The sequence below is a fragment of the Plectropomus leopardus genome, chromosome 23, assembly GCF_008729295.1.
Source record: "Plectropomus leopardus isolate mb chromosome 23, YSFRI_Pleo_2.0, whole genome shotgun sequence".
NCBI classification, from domain to species: domain Eukaryota; kingdom Metazoa; phylum Chordata; class Actinopteri; order Perciformes; family Serranidae; genus Plectropomus; species Plectropomus leopardus.
The window spans coordinates 7671276-7689424 of record NC_056485.1 but is presented as its reverse complement, the minus strand read 5'-3'; the positions used below and the strand labels follow the sequence as shown (position 1 = coordinate 7689424).

The 18149-nt window shown below is 40.7% G+C and overlaps 2 protein-coding genes across 2 annotated transcripts; one reads left to right on the top strand and one right to left on the bottom strand.

Annotated features, from left to right (window-relative positions):
* Positions 1-585: 585 nt before the first annotated feature.
* Positions 586-6850, bottom strand: LOC121962310 (kelch repeat-containing protein). The gene is made up of 13 exons (XM_042512547.1): positions 6652-6850; positions 6167-6328; positions 5127-5208; positions 4769-4825; positions 3976-4207; positions 3773-3871; positions 2958-3089; positions 2665-2852; positions 2244-2440; positions 2050-2144; positions 1814-1868; positions 1437-1534; positions 586-973 (listed from the first exon to the last, which is right to left on the bottom strand). The coding sequence occupies exons 1-13, from the start codon at positions 6711-6713 to the stop codon at positions 732-734; spliced, it is 1701 nt and encodes a 566-aa protein (XP_042368481.1). The 5' UTR covers positions 6714-6850; the 3' UTR covers positions 586-731.
* A 4919-nt stretch (positions 6851-11769) lies between these two features.
* Positions 11770-17850, top strand: cct7 (chaperonin containing TCP1, subunit 7 (eta)). The gene is made up of 12 exons (XM_042512163.1): positions 11770-11836; positions 13573-13656; positions 13771-13840; positions 13930-14036; positions 14134-14312; positions 14446-14617; positions 15264-15428; positions 15543-15731; positions 15986-16083; positions 16182-16314; positions 16694-16900; positions 17005-17850. Exons 1-12 carry the CDS (start codon positions 11831-11833, stop codon positions 17230-17232), a joined length of 1638 nt encoding a protein of 545 aa, XP_042368097.1. The 5' UTR covers positions 11770-11830; the 3' UTR covers positions 17233-17850.
* Positions 17851-18149: the final 299 nt, after the last annotated feature.

Below are 18149 nucleotides of genomic sequence, written 5' to 3'. Positions count from 1 at the left end.
ATTCTGATTTTTGTCTTTGAAGTGTTTTGATGTGAAGCACTTGGTGCATTTAATTTCTTTCTTGTAAAGCACGTTGGGCTGCATTTCTTGTATGATAGTGCTATACAAATAAAGTTTATTATTATTAACATTAATTTCTATAATTGAGCAAAAAAGGATAAGATAATGCTTAAACTACAGTGTAAAAAAATCAAATGTTTATTAAAGACAGAAGCCAAGTGCAAATAAACGGCACAGAAGCATGAATTGAGATTTTGGAAAATACTGTGATTTTGAGCACTTTACAGCTTCTCAGAGGCAACATGTCAAACATCTGGCTACTAAAAAGCCCCAACTATTCATTTATTAAAGAGAAAGAATGAATAAAATATAAGAAAATGTACATTTTACCTGAGAAAGAAGTTGGAAAGCTTTTAACTATGTACATAAAAAAATGAGTTATGTCCTTGTAAACAAAAACTGTTTGAAATTTTGAATGTTTTCAGCCAAGATAATTGGAACCACAAGGGGAGAATGAGAAATGCCCAAAATGCACCCCTTAAAATCCTCTAAAAACCATACAAGAATGAAGCAAGGGCTCACACACACACACACACACACACACACGCACGCACACAAAAAAAGGAAACAAAGACAAACTTTAGGAATATAAATAATAAAGGATCTGTGGGGGTGTTGGAAAAGCTTCACGTTGAGTCAGGGAGTGAGGATTCACCTCTGACTCACTCTCTTTAAATAGCGCCGAGCAGTTCCTCCACAGCGACAGTCGTCAGGTCGGAGTAGAAGTTGCCCTCGTTGTCTCCGCCTCCGAACACCAGCAGGGCTCTGCTGACGGAGCCCGCGTCCATATCCACGTCTCCGTCCTCCTCTGAGAAGCGGTGGTGGTGGCCGGCTGTCTCCATGGTGATGATGGAGTGCCCCGCCCTGGGAACGGAGAGCTGAGGGAGCTTCACCTCCGTCCAGCTGTTGGTGTCTGAACCAATCAAACATACACACAAGGGACTCTTTTAATCATGTGAAGTCCATATTATAATTACTTTATTATTTAAAAATCAGAAGAATTGTTAGTTGCAGCTCTAGTCAGAAGGCTGGTCCACATACCAAATCACTTAATGTGCCCATGGCTCCCATATTCACTGTGTAATTTCTATTCCTTTTTATACTTTTCTACTATCAGTCTGGGTTATTACTTTATGAGAAACTGACAGCAGTAAGTGTTCAATTCATTAATGTGTTTTTAAAATAAATAAATACATTTATTGAGAAATAGTAAACATTTCCTGGTTCCATCCTCCTCAAATTTGAGGATGTGCCGCTTTTCTTGATTTTATTTTCTCCCACCACTGTAAATTAAAGGGTGGAGGACTTCATCCTAGGTTGTACTTTGTATCCAAGTGTGTATTCGTGTGTGTGTGTAATTGTGAGTTGCCTCTCACCTGTGTCGAAGACGAAGGTGTCACAGAGAGCGTTGTTTCCGTTGTAACCCCCGTGGATCAGGAACTTTGTGTCTGAGAGCACAGCACTGCCATGCCAGCTGGAGCGCATGCACACACACACACACACACACACACACACACACACACACACAAATACACAGAAAACACAAAAAAGAGCTGCAAATGAGACTTGACATTGTTTGAAATTTCCTGATACCAGTGCAGAAATAATATATAAAATAAATTTTAAAAATAATGAATCTGAGCAGACAGTTTTTGACCAAAGCTTCTGATACATTTTGTTTGGTACACAAGTGTAGCTGTGTGTGTGTGTGTGTGTGTGTGTGTGTTTTTTTTTTTTTTTTTTAGTTGTGTACCTTCGAGGAGAGGGGGCTTTCCCAGTTGTTTTCACAGCAGAAAACTCCATCAGACCTAACAAACACAACATTTTCATTTTAATATGCATGCATCGTATGTACTCTTCACCTCTATCCACAATGTATGTGTTTTGTGTGATACTGTGCATACAATAGATATGTGTGTGTGTGCGTGTGTGCGTGTGTGTGTGTGAAACCAAGATTTTCCCATAAAAAGCAGCAGGTGTGTGTCTTACCGAGGTCCAACATGTACATGTCATTGTAGCAGACGGGAGTGTCCCATCCACCAAACACATAGATCTTCCTCTCCTGCATCACACACGCAGAGTGACTGAAAGAGAAGCAAAGAGGGAGGATGAGACAGGGACAAAATGTGTGTGAAAAAAAGGAAAGACGTGCTGAAGATGACTTTTGGATGAAACCATCTCACCCTGAGCGGGGGGAGGGCTTGTCGCCAGTTACAATGGGCTGGTACCAGATGGAGAGGTGAGGGTCGAAGATATACAGTGAGTCACTGCAGCCGTCGGGTTCTGGGTTTGGACGCGGAAACACTCCTCCCAGCACAAACAGCTCTCCCCGAAACATACTGCAGCTGTGGTAGGCCAGAGGAGGGACCTTACCTTGAGCCTGAAGGAGACGAGAGACGTGGAGGAGGACATGAAGAAAGAGGACAAGCAGGAAAAAAAAATTGTAGAGTTAAAGAAGAGGTATGCGGTTTTCTGGAAGGGGAAAAAAAAAAAGCCCTGCCACTGTCGCTCTGTGAAACAGGTTGCTAATATTAATACATGAAGCAGCGATCTGGTATACACACACACACACACACACACACACACACACGCACACGCACACACCTCCACCATTGTCCACTTCCAGCTCTGAGTGTCCAGGATGTGGACGTCATTGAACCACTTCTTGTTCTTCGAGCCTCCGAACACAAAGATCCGCCTGGAGTCTGGGTCGTAGACGGCCGTGTGGCCGATCCTGGCCTCAGGTGTTGGACCCTCTGCAAGGGTCTCCGCTGCAACCCAGGACATGTCCTCTGTTGGACAGAGACGAGAACACTCTGACATGCGCACACTGGAAACTAAAATGAATCTGGAGCCAGATTGCAAAAACGTTTGTTTGTTGTTTATGAGTGACGGACCCGTGCAGAGCTTCCACATGGGATCTTTGCAGAACTGCATCCTGGCTCCCTGTCCTCCGATCACAATGGCTGTCTGAGCATCGATGGGACACACAGTCTGACCCCAGCGACCTGACGGGCTGAGCAACGGGGCTGCAGGAAAACCGGAGATTCTTTAAATGAAGAGTTAAATTCTCACACACAAGTCCAGGACACAAGTCTAAATAACACAGAACAACATAAACAACACAAACGCTGAAACATTTTACAGATAACATAACGTGCACCACAGCCTGTCCAAGTGTATGTACACGTAACGGAGTATAAAGTGAATTTAAGTTATGAAAAATGCGGTTTTATTGTTTCCTTTGAATACTGAGCATTTTACAGTGTGATCTTACATTGTTAACCCTTTATACTGCTACATTAGTCAGCTCTTTTTTGTTGTTTTGATTGCTAATATAAGTTTTATAGATGTTTTTTGTGTAACTTTTTGGCGCAGTTGTATTCTGGCGAGCCGCCTTGCGTAATGTGACCAGCACTGTGCTGCAGTTTTTTAAATCATCCATCTCCTGGTGTAAAATGCTTTGATTTTGCATGTTTAGGAGCAGAGGGGCAGATTTCACTGACCAGTGTCATATTATCTTTTGCAGCGAAGAAAAATGCTGGTAACAGATTTCTACTACTTGTTATCTGTCTTTGCTTCATCCACATCCATAACACACACAGAAAATATGATTCCGTGAACTCAGCAGGGAAACGATATGCACCAACGTCCCAGTGATGGGACTTAAGGGTGAATAAATAGGACGAAAAGTGAAGATGTAAAAACTCACTGCTCTGTGTGGGAGTCTTGGCCTGCCTACTCTTCGCCCTGGCTGCACCGTGAGGAGGTGTTCTTCCCACAGTCCCCTGCTCCTCTCCTGCTCCACTGGCTGCAAAGAAGAGAAAGTAAAGACGATTTGATACAAGAATGAGCACACGAAGACATGCAGGACAATAAACGGTAAAATCATGGTATTAGACTCGTCTCTCTCACCTGTCCCCTTCACCTTTGTTGAATCTCCTCCGTTACTGAACAGCTTTTGGCCTCCTTTAGTTTGACCTCTGGCTTTCCGCACAGGCGTGGTCTTCTCCATGGTGCCATTTGGACACACGTTCTCTTCTTCCTCTCTCGTCATCATCTTCTTCTCGTCACCGTCTCCCTCTGACACTCGCTCTCTCTTCCTCTTGCCGTTGAGCTCCCGGGCTGCGAGGGGAGCCACGGTGTCCTGCGGCAGTCAACAGTCTGCGTCATTTATCATTCAGCAAAGACGCATTGTTTGAAATATGATTTCAAAATTGAAGTGGAAAAGAAAGGTTTGCTGTTACAGTGGGTACAGCGGTTCAGTGGGTCTGGCTTTTTGCAAAAGCTGTTGTTTTTAAATTAGAGAAACAGAGTCCCGCCATTTTTTTCAGCATGACATGTGCGGTCGAGATAGGTCGAGAAAATTGTGTTTTGATAATTATTTTGACATTATACCTTCTTTTACTACAATTTCAAGGTCTTTATCTGTCACAACCGTGGGTAAATGCAAATGTATGTTTTGTTCAAGCTTTCCTGATTCCATTTCAAAATAAAAGCCCTTCTGACAGCGTTTCTGTCAACAGAATCCTTTCATTTGTTAACACAAGGACTTTTATTATGAAATATATGCAGGCCCATGCTTTTAATTTTTACAAGTTCCATGACTTTTCAGGTCCAGAGAATGTGATTGTGAAATTCCATGACTTTTCCAGGATCTCCATGACTGTGGAAACCCTGTTTTAAGTATATATTTCACACAGATTACCTTTGGTGTGTACTCCTTCACCGACAGAAGCACTGGCTCTGACCAATCTGCTTTTACCTGAGGAAAAAAAATATCCAGAACTGCAATCTTTTTTACAAATAGACTTACAGATTTTTACTTTATTAAAGGGATAGTACAGATTTTCTCAAGTGGGGCTGCATAGCGTATTTTACCCACAGTCAGTGTATTGCATACAGTGTATATACAGAGTACAGAGTACCAGCATGGAAGCTAGGAAATGTACTGCTGTGCACGGCGAATAGTAGCAAGACGTATTGTAGCCACCTATAAAATTGGGCAATGGGCAACTCCAAGTATGTCATTTAATCCTGGAGGTTAGGGTTTGTCAGATATTTACCAGGTTTCCTCCTTCCAGGGTGACATTAAGTGTGACAGTGTTTGTCCAGGTTTCCTCTTCCCACTGTTCCCATGACAGACACCTGGAGGACGTTAACATTCACAGAAAGCTTACTCAGTTAATCAGATCATCTATACTGATCAGTGAGAGACAGTAGATGTCCAAGACTCACAAGAACATCACAAGGCAGACAACTTTTACTATGTACAGGGTTCCCACACATTGTCACAGACAAAATTTCAGAACTTTTCATGACTTTTCAATGATCCAAAATATTTTCTTTCTTGAGCCACTCATCATATAAGATAAGATTTAAACATATACGATTCAAACTCTGTTCAAACATTGATTCAGCATCCTGCATGATGTGTTCGAGAACCATCGCAAATTTGACAATCCAACAATTTCAGTTTTTATAGTTACTGGCTGTGATAAATGGTGTCACTTCGGTGATTTTTAAAGAAAATGTGCCTTTCAGCAATATAAGAAAAAAAAAAGCGCCAAATTTCTGAATTGTCTATAAAAATCGACAAAAAATGTTTAAAAGGCAAAAAAAAATTTTTTTTAAATATATATCTCTATAAAAAAAACTTGCCATCTTAAAAGAAAGATATATTCAAATATATTGGAAGCTTTCTATAAAAACTGCCAGAAATAAAAAAAAATCCCCAAATGTTTGAGTTCTGTATAGAAATTGCCAAAAATGTAAAGAAAAAACTTCCTCAAAATGTCATGTTTTTCGTAAAGACAGGAAGCCCCTTTTTTAAAAAGGAGGAAAAATCCGCCTTGTGTGTTTTCTTTAAAAAAAATGCCATTTTCTATGGGTTCACCGTTATGTTATTTGAACATAATTTATTACATACAACGCATTTCCATGACAAAACTTTCAATGATTTTTACTAATTCCGTGACCTTTCCAGGCCTAGACAATGTGATTGTGAAATTCCATGACTTTTATAGGTTTTCCAGGACCGTGGGAACCATGTATGTGAGTTAGTAGTTAAATTCCTATTATAGAGACATGATCAGAGTAAGCTCACTTGTTATACGGAGTCAGTTTTCCGATAGTGATGGGGAAGCGGTCAGCGTCGTTGAGCTCCGCGTTGACGCAGATCCTCTCCCCCCACGGCCCGCTGCTGAACAGCACCACCTGCCGGACAGTGGCGGGAACTGCAACAGACACTCTGCACGAACCTTCAGCACTGGCACGGAGAAAAACAAGGAAAATAAAAAAAAATTAATCACTCACATTAGAGAAAACCTAGGCTAGAGATGTCAGGGTATTTATTAGCAAGCGTTCAAATCAGCAGGGATGCTAACAGACACCCCCTTCGTTATAAACACGGCTCATTTGAAGAGGCGCCAAAGAAAAGCAAACGTAATGGTTAATGGCCCGAGCTGGTGGTAACGCTATTTAACAACGCTCGAGCTTCAGTTGAGATACATTTAGGTTCACATAACGTTAAAGTGTCAGGGTGAGCAGCTAGCTAACGTTTCTGTTAAAAGCAGTCATCGTTTGACGTACCTCAGCAGCCTTTGAGGCGGACCGTTTACTCCGAAAACCGCATATACTCCAAAATCTTCCATATTTGCGTTGTCGTCCGGCAAAGCCGTTTCCTGTTACAGCTCTTCCTGTTATCCAATTTTATTTGTTTTACGATAAATACCAAAACAGCGATATTTCTATCACCCTCTTTTCAACATCTCCCGCCACACAGATGTGTACAATATCTAAACTCCGCGCGACTTCTCGGTACAAGCGAGTGAGCGCCTGTTTTGTTGTTCAGAGTAACTGCACGGGCGGAGTCTACAGTACGGAGTATGCAGCTGGACTGGAGCTCCGCCCATGTAGGACATGCTGATATTACACCTAGCACACTTTGGGCTTCGACTTACAAGCCGCAAGCCAATCAGAGGCCTGCATTCAGCACTGTTGCGAGACGTCACAAAAAGCTGCGTTCAAGACCATTTTTCACCCATATGTTGTCACCACTGCTAAATTTGGGGCTATGAGGTCATATTTTACAACATTTTGTAACTGCACTGCTATTTCTTATTATTTCATTAATTTTGATCACTTTTAACTTATTTGTTTTAAAAATACAGTTTATATGAACTCTGTTGCTTATTGCCACTACATCTTATGCAAAGTAAATTTCATTAATTGAAAATAATAAATAAATGAAAAAAGGCAATAAAGCCAATATATCACATCATCAAATGGTAGAAGCATTTTGATTTGGTTTACATAATCAAGAAATTGCTTCCAATTTGAGCATATAATTCTTATAATTTAATAATTTCTTAACCCTGTTATGAGGTCTAATCCTACACAAGTGCTTTTAAATAGCCTATTTTCAAATAGCAGATTGGCTTGTTTTTCCAGCAGACTTAAAGCAGAAATTAAAGCTCAAACACACAGAAAATGTATGCAGAAAGCACACTATATTCACTAGGGTAATCTGTAGGCATGTGGTTGGTATTATTTTTATGCAAATCGACATCTGTGCTGTTAAATGTTTTCAAAGGCAGCCGCTTTTTCAAATGACCATACAACACTGAGCAAGCGAGCTGCCCTCAGAGCGCCACTCACACCGAAAGGTTTGTTACAACTACTTCGTTTTATGTTTATTATTCAAAGAAAAATGATCAGTGTCATCCACAAATGAACTACCTCCAGCTTTGCTTTTGTACTTAAACCGCAAGAATGACAACATTACGTTATCTAATGTGAGATTTGAAGGCTTAATGTCATCACTGGATCTTTCCTTCTTTGTTTGCAGTATGAGCAGATCCACTGTGAACTCTTCTTCTTCTGCCTCAACATATTTCTGGTCTGATTGTGATCCTTATGATGATGGTGCTGAAAAATTAGGAGGACCTTCGGCTGGCCTTCTCATCCTCATGATCACTCATTGCTTTGAATTCCTCGTCGGCACTCCATCCAATCTCTGGCTCGTCCGTCACATCTTTAAGAAAAGGTCAAAGGTTGCCGGCATCCTTCCTGCAGACTTCTTCCCCTTCCACCTGGCCCTCACCCAATTGTTGTTCTTCTTGTCCCTACCTACATTCGTTGCCAATCACTATCAGTGGAAGAATGCGGATGTGGGGGTTCTGATGACTTTTCTTACCTCCATGGTGGTCGTCCTGAAGCCGCTGCTCCTCTGCCTGGTGTGTGTGGAGAGGTACGTGGCTGTGGTGCGACCCCACGACTATCTACGGTAAAACCACACACAAGATGGAGCATAAGACATATTTTTTGAAATAGTTAGTGTAATGGGTTGGTTAATACGGTGTGGCTCTGAGGGTCAAAACACTACAGCATTTCAGGAAACACTTCAACATTTCAGAAAACAAAATATAATTTCAGAAAACACTACAACATTCCAGAAAAACCATGCAACATTTTAGAAAACACCGCAAAATTTCAGAAAAAACCATGCAACATTTTAGAAAACACCGCAAAATTTCAGAAAAACCATGCAACATTTGAGAAAATACTACATTTCAGAAAACACTTTCACATTTAAGAAATCACAACATCTCAGAAAACTAAATATCATTTTAGAAAACACTAAAACATTTCAGAAAAACCATGCAACATTTTAGAAAACACCGCAAAATTTCAGAAAAACCATGCAACATTTTAGAAAATACTGCAACATGAAAGTAGTGCAGTGTTTTCTGAAATGTTATTTTGTTTTGTGAAATGTTATTTTATTTTGTGAAATGTTATTTTGTTTTGTGAAATGTTATTTTATTTTCTGAAATGTTATTTTGTTTTCTGAAATGTTAAAGTGTTTTCTGATATGTTGTAGTGTTTTGATCCTCAGGGACACCACAGTTAAGTGCAGGAACATCACAGTCGAAACATTTGGAACACAAGCTACAACCACAGGAACATATTCACAATGACTGACAGCTTCTATCTCAGGCAAACCCACAATAACTCTTAGAGATTTGATCATTTGTAGTAAAGATGTGAAACATTCATGCAATTCTCTCCGCTCCTTCCTGCCAGGTTCAAGGCACGTCGGTACAGATGGGGATGTTTGGGTGCTGCATGGTGCATTTACATCACCATGTCTGTAGCTGCTGTCGTTCGCCGCTCCGCCGTCACAGTGTGTTTGGTGTTCCTTCCTGTTCTAGCCATAGACACCTTCTGCAGCCTGTCTGTACTCAAAACACTAACAAAACCTCCACCGGGGGACAGAACGGTGATGGAGAAGAAGAGTGAAGAGAGGAGGAAAGGAGGAAGGAGGGAGGACAGGGTGAAGGAAGCTGATGGGAAGGGAGAGATGAATACCATGAAGAAGAAAGCCTTCATCACCATCGTTGTTATCCAGATTGTCCTCCTGCTCAACTACCTCCCCTTCATCGTCACCTTGCCTATGGATGGACGAGTTCCAGGTCGGACCCTGAAGTGTCAGTACTGGACGATGAGCCTAGCTGCTACAATCAGCTGCAGCTACCTGCAGCCTCTGCTCTACCTGCACAGACTGGGCCGGCTGCCATGCACCACCTCACAGAACGGCTAGTTCAACTCTCAGTATGCACTGATGTTTTGTATTTAGAGAGTTAACATCTATAAGCTTGTAAACCTTTAAAGCACATGTAACACTTAACACCTGGATCTACACCAGTTTTCTTGTGCTGCATTCAGACGCCTTTCACAGTCATTTTAACTTCTAAAATCTGAGGAAATTGGTTCGATTTATTTCAAAAACTTTGGAAAAAACATGATGAGCAACTTGGCAAGAATGTCCAGTAAACTGCAAAGAATTAATAAAAGGTGACAAGAAAAATATCTGAAAATGATGCGGGATGGATTATTAGATATTTAAAAACATATCAAAAATTACTTTTTTTTTTGCAAATTTTCTGGTAATTTTCTTCTAACTTTTTACAAATTTCTTGAGGGGGGGCCATTTATTTTTCAGGGCCATTTATTGATAAAAATGGAATAGCAAATAGGACAAAGAAAAGGCCAAATGCTGCAAATAAAACTGCATTTTCAAAAAGATTTTTAGATATAAATATGATAGATTAATTCAAGAATTCACTGATTTTTTTAAAATAACCATTTTTTAAAATGAATTATTTACTGATGGATTAATATTTGATTTGTCATTTATCAGATAATGAATTGCTTTGTTATGTTTTCCATTTATTTATAGATCAATTCAACATAATGCAAATGAATGCATTAATGCATATTTTAATTGTACAGTTAGTTATTAATTCATTGGACGTTTTGTTACTTTTTCCACAACACTTATGGTCCTCCATATGCAGGTAGAAAATTTGTATTTTTGATTTTGGGGCGAACTACCCCTTTAAAGACCACTTGGACGCAACCACATCATTCAAAACAATGATGTGGTTCAATTAAAGTTATAATCTCTGCTCCTGCAAATACACAGTGCAGCTGGATCTTTGTAACTGTATAAAACGCACATCTTTAAAGCGTGCTAATGTGCTGTTTTTTCCATCGCAGAATGCAAAGCCACAGACTGCATGCCCAATGTGACATTAATGGATGGAAACATGAAAATGAGCTCACACGAACTCTTTGCATGTCTGAACATGTTTGCGTGCTGGCGACAATTTTCCACAACGCAACGCAAGTGTCAGAAAATTTGCCTAATAATATACATCATGCTATAAATGAAAACACTGACATGGGGAATTTGTTTAACAAAAACAAACATCTCAGCATGATAATAGTGAAAATACATAAGGACACTTTCAGGAGATATTTAAGGACATTTGTGTGGAGTAAAACTCAGAGAAACTTTGTCTAAGGTGGATATGAAGACCAAGCAGGAAGAGCCATTTATTAGAATATCCATAAGACGTCTGGTCAAAATGCCATGATATCGATATTTCATAATACACATTATCCATGCCTTCTGTGGGAAACAGTTAAATTAATAAACTTTTTTTTCATGTGGTTGTTTATTTCATATCCCTTTCATGCTCTGCTAAACTGTTTGTTAGACATCATTTTAAGTCACTTTATCTCAATGAAAAAAGCATTAAAGCTAAATCATCCTGATTGAACTATCTCTACCTTTGGGTTTAGGTATGTTGTGCTACTGAAATCCACTAGGTGTCGATACGTCTTCAAACAGTCTGCATTTTTAAGTTCGCCTCCTACAGGAAGTTTCTAACAAGAAAAGTCAGATGAGACATGAAGGCTCTGTGGTGAGATTTTTAAAGATAGGCATATTTTTTGACAGTTTCCAAAAATCTTACTAAACATATTTATGTAACTTTACACAAATATAAAAGTCTAACAAGGGTTTAAGCTCAGTTAATGTAGCTAAAAATGACTATTTGCTATAAAATAAAACACTGGAATGATGTCTTCCAAAATAATGGATAATAATAGATTCAAGTAAGACCTTATTTTGTTCAAAAGAATTTACGTTTAGAAAACTGATTATTTTTTCTCCTCCAGCCAATGTAACACCACATTGCTAAACTTTATACAGCAATTTTTTTAATCTCTGTTTTACAGCTATCATGACGTGGGCTTGCTTATAAAGAAATCTACTTTGTGTAAATGTGTAAAACAAAAATGTTCATATCGTTGACAAAACGTCGCATCGTGTTCTTGAACGTACCTCGGGCAGCTCTTGATTTCGAAAAGCATTGTGGGATGGGATGCCGGTGGAAAGCTTCTCGAAGGAACTGCAAAGATGATGGTGAGTGAGTTAGCACTAATGCCCGAACATAAATGTCTAATCCATGTCCATCCTTCAGTTTGTCAACGGATATTTGCACCCCCACTATTCTCAGTTTAGATTAGTCCCCTTTGGCGTAGTTTGGAAGCAATTATTTTGTCAAGATGATCTTTAATAACGGGTTTATTGTCAGCTAATCCGTTAGCCTCGCAGGATACCCGGCATCAATGGGCGTATACGATGCTAACGGGGATGCTAGCTGACATGTTACCGTTAGCTATTGATTAAAGATGAACTACGTTTTGCAGGCTACTGTTTGAGATCATAATTTAGGATTGTTCAATATAAGTATTTGTCTGTCACATGCTATGATAGCGTCTGCCATTGCAGCTCTGTTGGTTAGCAGGTTAGCTGCTTTGTGTTTAGCCTCTTTGTATGAGCTGCTTTAATGTTATAAGAAACATGTCTGACTATGTAGCTAAAGAGTTGTCTGCTTTCATTAAATACCAAACAATTGGTCATTCGGCATCTGTATTTGTTTATAGATTTGGTAGCCATGATTGAAGACCGATGCAGAGTAACAAAGACATGACAAAGTGAATCAGTCATTTGCTAAAATATGCTAGCTCATGTTAAGAAGCTAGTAAATAAGTACATAATCTATTAAAGTCTACTGTATGTAGGCTGCTACTGTGTAATGTGTAATATTATTTGCAGCTTAAACAGAAATGTGTTTTTTGACAATGTCTCTCATATCTGATGCGTAACAAAAGCATCACAGCCTGTATGTATAACCTTAAATGGTCAAATAATATAACCAGAACATATAGACTGTGTTCATAAGCTGAGGGTATGGCTCGGTTCAATATAATATTTAAATATTTTTCAGATTTTGTGGTATTACAATCAATGAAGATTTAAGCAAAATTCCAACATCCAGTACAAATAAAGTGTGCTGCACATTTTTGGTTTTTATTTGATAGCTTTTAATGTGCCAGTGTGATGAGTTTTGACACCAGAATTTTGCAGGATTACAATTTATACATACGATGATCTTGGTTTGAGCTGCATGATTTGCAAAAAAAGATCAAACTGCAATTATTTTGACGGTTATTGTGAGTACAATATGAGTCGTGATTTTGTCAAAGTTAACTTTTGCATTGTGTTGTCACTGAAAAAAAATTGCTAGGATCTACTCTGTACCAAAAAAGCATTTATGTTTGCGTCTGGAATATGATATGTAGTAAGGGGCATCTCTTTCACACCACCATGCTTCTTTCATAATGATAGGTTATGGCGCATATGGCCTGTATCAAAAATCAGCCTGGATCACTTGGCCATATTGTGATTTTGATAATATTTCAGTTAATTGTGCAGCTCTTATCACGATGATTTCACCAACACAACATTGATCTATTGCTCAGCCCTAGTTTAATAAAGGAAAACAATGTTGTTAATGTTGCTTTTTGCCATTTGTTCTGCATCTGAACTTGGTTACAGTCGAGCTTCTTACTGCTTCCACTGATATTCTGTGTTGTGTGATGATCAGGAAATTGTAAACTATGGAAACATAACTGTGTAAGACAGTTTTTTTTTTTTAGATAAACAGGATAAATTACAATAGTATACCTGGCCTATTTTAGTGATTGGTTTGGCTTCAACTTACTTGATTTTACTCTCTTTCCTTCATATTTTTCTGTTTGTCTTCTGTCAATAACCTTTTCTTCCATCTTCATTTTATCCCCTTTTCTCTCCAGCCCACACCGGTTATCCTGCTTAAAGAGGGGACAGACACGTCTCAGGGCATTCCCCAGCTCGTCAGTAACATCAATGCCTGCCAGGTCAGAAAAACAGCTTCTCCAACCTTGATTCTTGTGTCATGTTTCATCTGTGCGTGTTTACCAAATGTACTTTAAATCAGCCTAAAAGTACCTGTTGGGTTGTTTTTTTTCCAGGTGATTGCTGAGGCTGTCAGGACCACCCTCGGGCCCAGGGGGATGGACAAACTGATGGTGGATAGCAGAGGTGAGGATGGAGGTAGATAAGGTTAAAAGGAACGGATTGCAGGATGAATTTCCCCTTACCAAAAAATTGTGATTAATTGTGTTTTCCAGGAAAGGCCACAATCTCCAATGATGGAGCCACCATCCTGAAACTGCTGGACGTGGTCCACCCTGCAGCCAAAACCCTGGTGGACATCGCTCGCTCCCAGGATGCTGAGGTGAGAACGTTGTTTTAAAGTTTGGACGCATGAAGACGTCAAAACGCCGTGCAATAACTTCACATAATCTTATTTCTGTCTTTGTACCCCCCCTCAGGTCGGGGATGGCACCACCTCCGTCACTCTCCTGGCTGCTGAGTTCCTGAAGCAGCTGAAGCCGTACGTGGAGGAGGGTCTCCACCCTCAGACCATCATCAGAGCGTTCCGCACCGCCACCAACCTCGCTGTCAGCAAGATCAAGGAGATCGCCGTCCCTGTGAAGAAAGACGACAAGCAGTAAGTGCTCCCTTCCGTTAAGTTATTTACATTGCAGCTACATCAAATTTGAGATTTGAACTATCCTTTGAGTATTATAACAACACTTAAGTTGGAGATAAATTTGGCTTGAAAAAGCTCTTCTTCCTGTCAGAGAGCAGAGGCAGCTGCTGGAGAAGTGCGCGGCCACAGCCCTGAACTCCAAACTCATCGCCGGTCAGAAGGATTTCTTCTCCAAAATGGTGGTGGACGCCGTCATGTCTCTGGATGAGCTGCTGTCTCTGAAGATGATCGGCATCAAGAAGGTTCAGGGAGGAGCGCTTGAGGTTTGTATCTTTACCAAACCTGCGTCTTAAATTGTTTATTAGAAGACATGACAGCAGCTGTAGGCAGGTTTCCATTAACCCTCAAATTGGGCAAATTGAAACAGCAAATATAAAATACACCAAATTGAAACATGTCAATAAAAAAAAAAAAACAATCTCCCATTTATTGCAAAAAGTTTTTATGTTTACATGAGGTGGTATTTAAGGTGACTGGAAAAAGCCATATTTCGCAAAACTGCAATGGAGACACTTTTTCAGGAATGATGCAGCAGACGCTACAGGAGCTGTTATTGCAGCGTATAATCTTCAAAAGTTGAGCAGATCATCTGGAAGTTTTTAATCCACAATTCCTCTGTGGAATGTGCTCGCATAACACGCCTTCGTCTCCTTTAGTTGGAAATAATGAGGGCTAGTGCGGCGGTTTCTATAGAGATAAACCTACTAATGTTTTGAGCATCCATCACCATGCTTTTTAGAATGTTATCACAAGAGGCACTAATGAGTTGTGAAAATCTGTAACGGAAACCTGCCTAGTGAGAAGTTAGAGAAACGAGTGAATGGGTCAGTCGCAGAGGATTTAGGCGAAGAAATAAGAGTTGAAATTTAAAAAGTGCAAATCCATCTATGTCATACTCTCATTTCACAGGATTCCCAGTTGATCTCTGGGGTTGCATTCAAGAAGACCTTCTCCTACGCCGGCTTCGAGATGCAGCCTAAACGCTACGAGAATCCAAAGATTGCTTTGCTCAATGTGGAGCTGGAGCTGAAGGCTGAGAAGGACAACGCCGAGGTCCGCGTGAAATCTGTGGAGGTACGAACACCACAGCACAGCAACCAGGATGTGAAATAAATTAAGTGCCGTGAAATGAGTTTCTTCCTCCCACCCTGTGATTATATTTAACCGTCTCTGCTCTGTTCTCTGCAGGACTACCAGGCCATTGTGGATGCAGAGTGGAACATCCTGTACGACAAACTGGAGAAGATCTATAAGTCAGGAGCCAAGGTGGTTCTGTCCAAGCTGCCCATCGGTGACGTGGCCACCCAGTACTTCGCTGACAGAGACCTGTTCTGCGCTGGCAGGGTGCAGGAGGAGGATCTGAAGAGGACTATGATGGTAGGACACAAACACACTCTGAATATTCCACATCTTTGAACCACTCAGCTGTATTCCTAAAAGATGAAGCTGGATTACTAGAATATTTGCCAGACTGTTTGCACCAAACTCACTGAAAATTGTCAACACATTTGTTTTTGTGACAGGCCTACAAAAATATAGTTTGTTTCAATCCACTTGTGTGTTGCAATCTCACATTTCTTATGTTTACAATGATCTTTATCAAGTTAAATTGTGTGTAATGTGACTTCTAGGCCTGCGGCGGCTCCATCCAGACCTCAGTAGGCGCCATGACAGACAGCGTCCTGGGACAGTGTGAACTCTTCGAGGAGGTCCAGGTTGGAGGAGAGAGGTAAAGGGATGAGTTTTAGTCTTTTGTTACTTACGGAGAATTAACGTCTTTGGAGTAAACCAGGCGTCAGCTCACACGTCTCACGTCTGTGTCTGCAGGTATAACTTCTTTAAGGGCTGTCCGAAGGCGAAGACGTGCACCATCATCCTGAGGGGCGGAGCAGAACAGTTCACAGAGGAGACAGAGCGATCGCTGCACGATGCCATCATGATCGTGCGCAGAGCCATCAAGGTCAGTCGACGCATGGAGTTTAAGTGTGTGTGTGTGTGTTTATCACATGCAGCCATTATTGGTACATAATGTCATATTTATTAATAGCACTGTGTTACTGTTCCTTCACCTGTATGACTGGTTGTGTGGAGGTTTCCATCTAGTTTTAATTTTTTAAGGGTTTTTTTTTTTTTTTTCAATTTGGAAACGTTTCCAATTCTTGATGCTAAATAAAAAAAATTAAAAAATCAAACTGAATAATGCTTCTAGGTCCAAATCAAATCATGCAAAATCTGAATCAAATTGTAGTCTCACTGGTTAGTATTAAATATTCCAAAATTTTGATTAGTCTATCTGTCAGCAACTGACAGCAATAATCTGACTGCATTTCCATTTCCAGAACGACTCCGTCGTAGCGGGTGGAGGAGCCATAGAGATGGAGCTTTCCAAGTACCTGAGGGATTATTCCAGGACCATCCCTGGAAAACAGCAGCTGCTGATCGGAGCGTACGCCAAGGCTCTGGAGATCATCCCCAGACAGCTGTGTGACAACGCTGGCTTTGATGCCACGAACATCCTGAACAAACTGCGAGCCAAACACGCACAGGTGGGAAATAAAACGCGCTTACCTTAAACACAAGGCTTTGATTAAAGCACATGCATTTTATGGTCTGTTTGACTTTGTGCGCTCCGTCTGTCGTCTCGCTGCAGGGCGGCATGTGGTACGGCGTAGATATCAACAACGAAGACATTGCAGACAACTTCAACGCCTGCGTGTGGGAGCCGTCCATCGTGCGGATCAACGCTCTGACGGCGGCGTCAGAGGCAGCCTGCCTCATCCTGTCAGTGGATGAGACGATCAAGAACCCACGCAGCAGTATGGACGGACCGCCCGGCGCCGGCAGGGGCAGAGGCCGCGGCAGACCCCACGCTCACTAAGAGAAGCAAGAACAGAACCTCATTTTAAACTGGCGTTAAAATCCAAATGCAGGTAGAAGATTGTCTTCAGTGACCGTCAGGTTAGTTTTACACACAGATGCTCGTGCTGGATGTAGCTTGGCAGGTTTGATGTGCATTTGGATTTGAATTCTAGATAAAATTTGGTGTTTCTGCGTCAGTCACATTGCAAATGGCAGGTGTGGAGAAACAAATAAAAGGGGGGAAATGAGAAGTTCATCTGGCTGTTTCAAGACTTTTTTTTAAGATGGCTTACATTTCTTGTGTTTTCTTTGTCACCTGTTGTTTTTTCTTACTGATGTTTTCACTCGTTGACCTCGAGCACTGCATCTTTCCACGTGTAGCCATTTAACTGAGACGTTACACTGAAATAGTCCCCCCTTGGTTTTGAATCAGACACTCCTGTCCCCTCAAAGTTCACTCTTCCTCTGACCTGAAGCAGCCTTTCCATCATTTCTAATCTGGTTTTGTGTTCTGTGACGAACTGATGTGTAACATGGGAAGTAAAGCACTGATAGGATGTTGAGCAGTTCATCGATAAAGCTGTGTGAAACTATTTATTGGACCATTCTTATCAATAAATTCACAGCTGAAATCATACTGTTGACTCTTCATACGTGTGTTAATTTCAATGGTATTGCGGCTTCTAAATAAGTTTGAAATAGCTGCCCACAGACGCCATGGAATATGACCGACTGGCTGTATTTGGTTACTTCGGTTACTTGTTCATTGACTGCAGGATGTCTGAAGAGCTGCTGCGTGATGCTGAACTGATTTGTCAAATGCAATCAAAATACCCCAAAATAAAACAAGCCTTTCCAAAAAACAGTTCAAATCAATGGGGCAAAAAAACCAAACAAACAAACGAACCAAAAACAAAACAATTTATCAAACAGTAA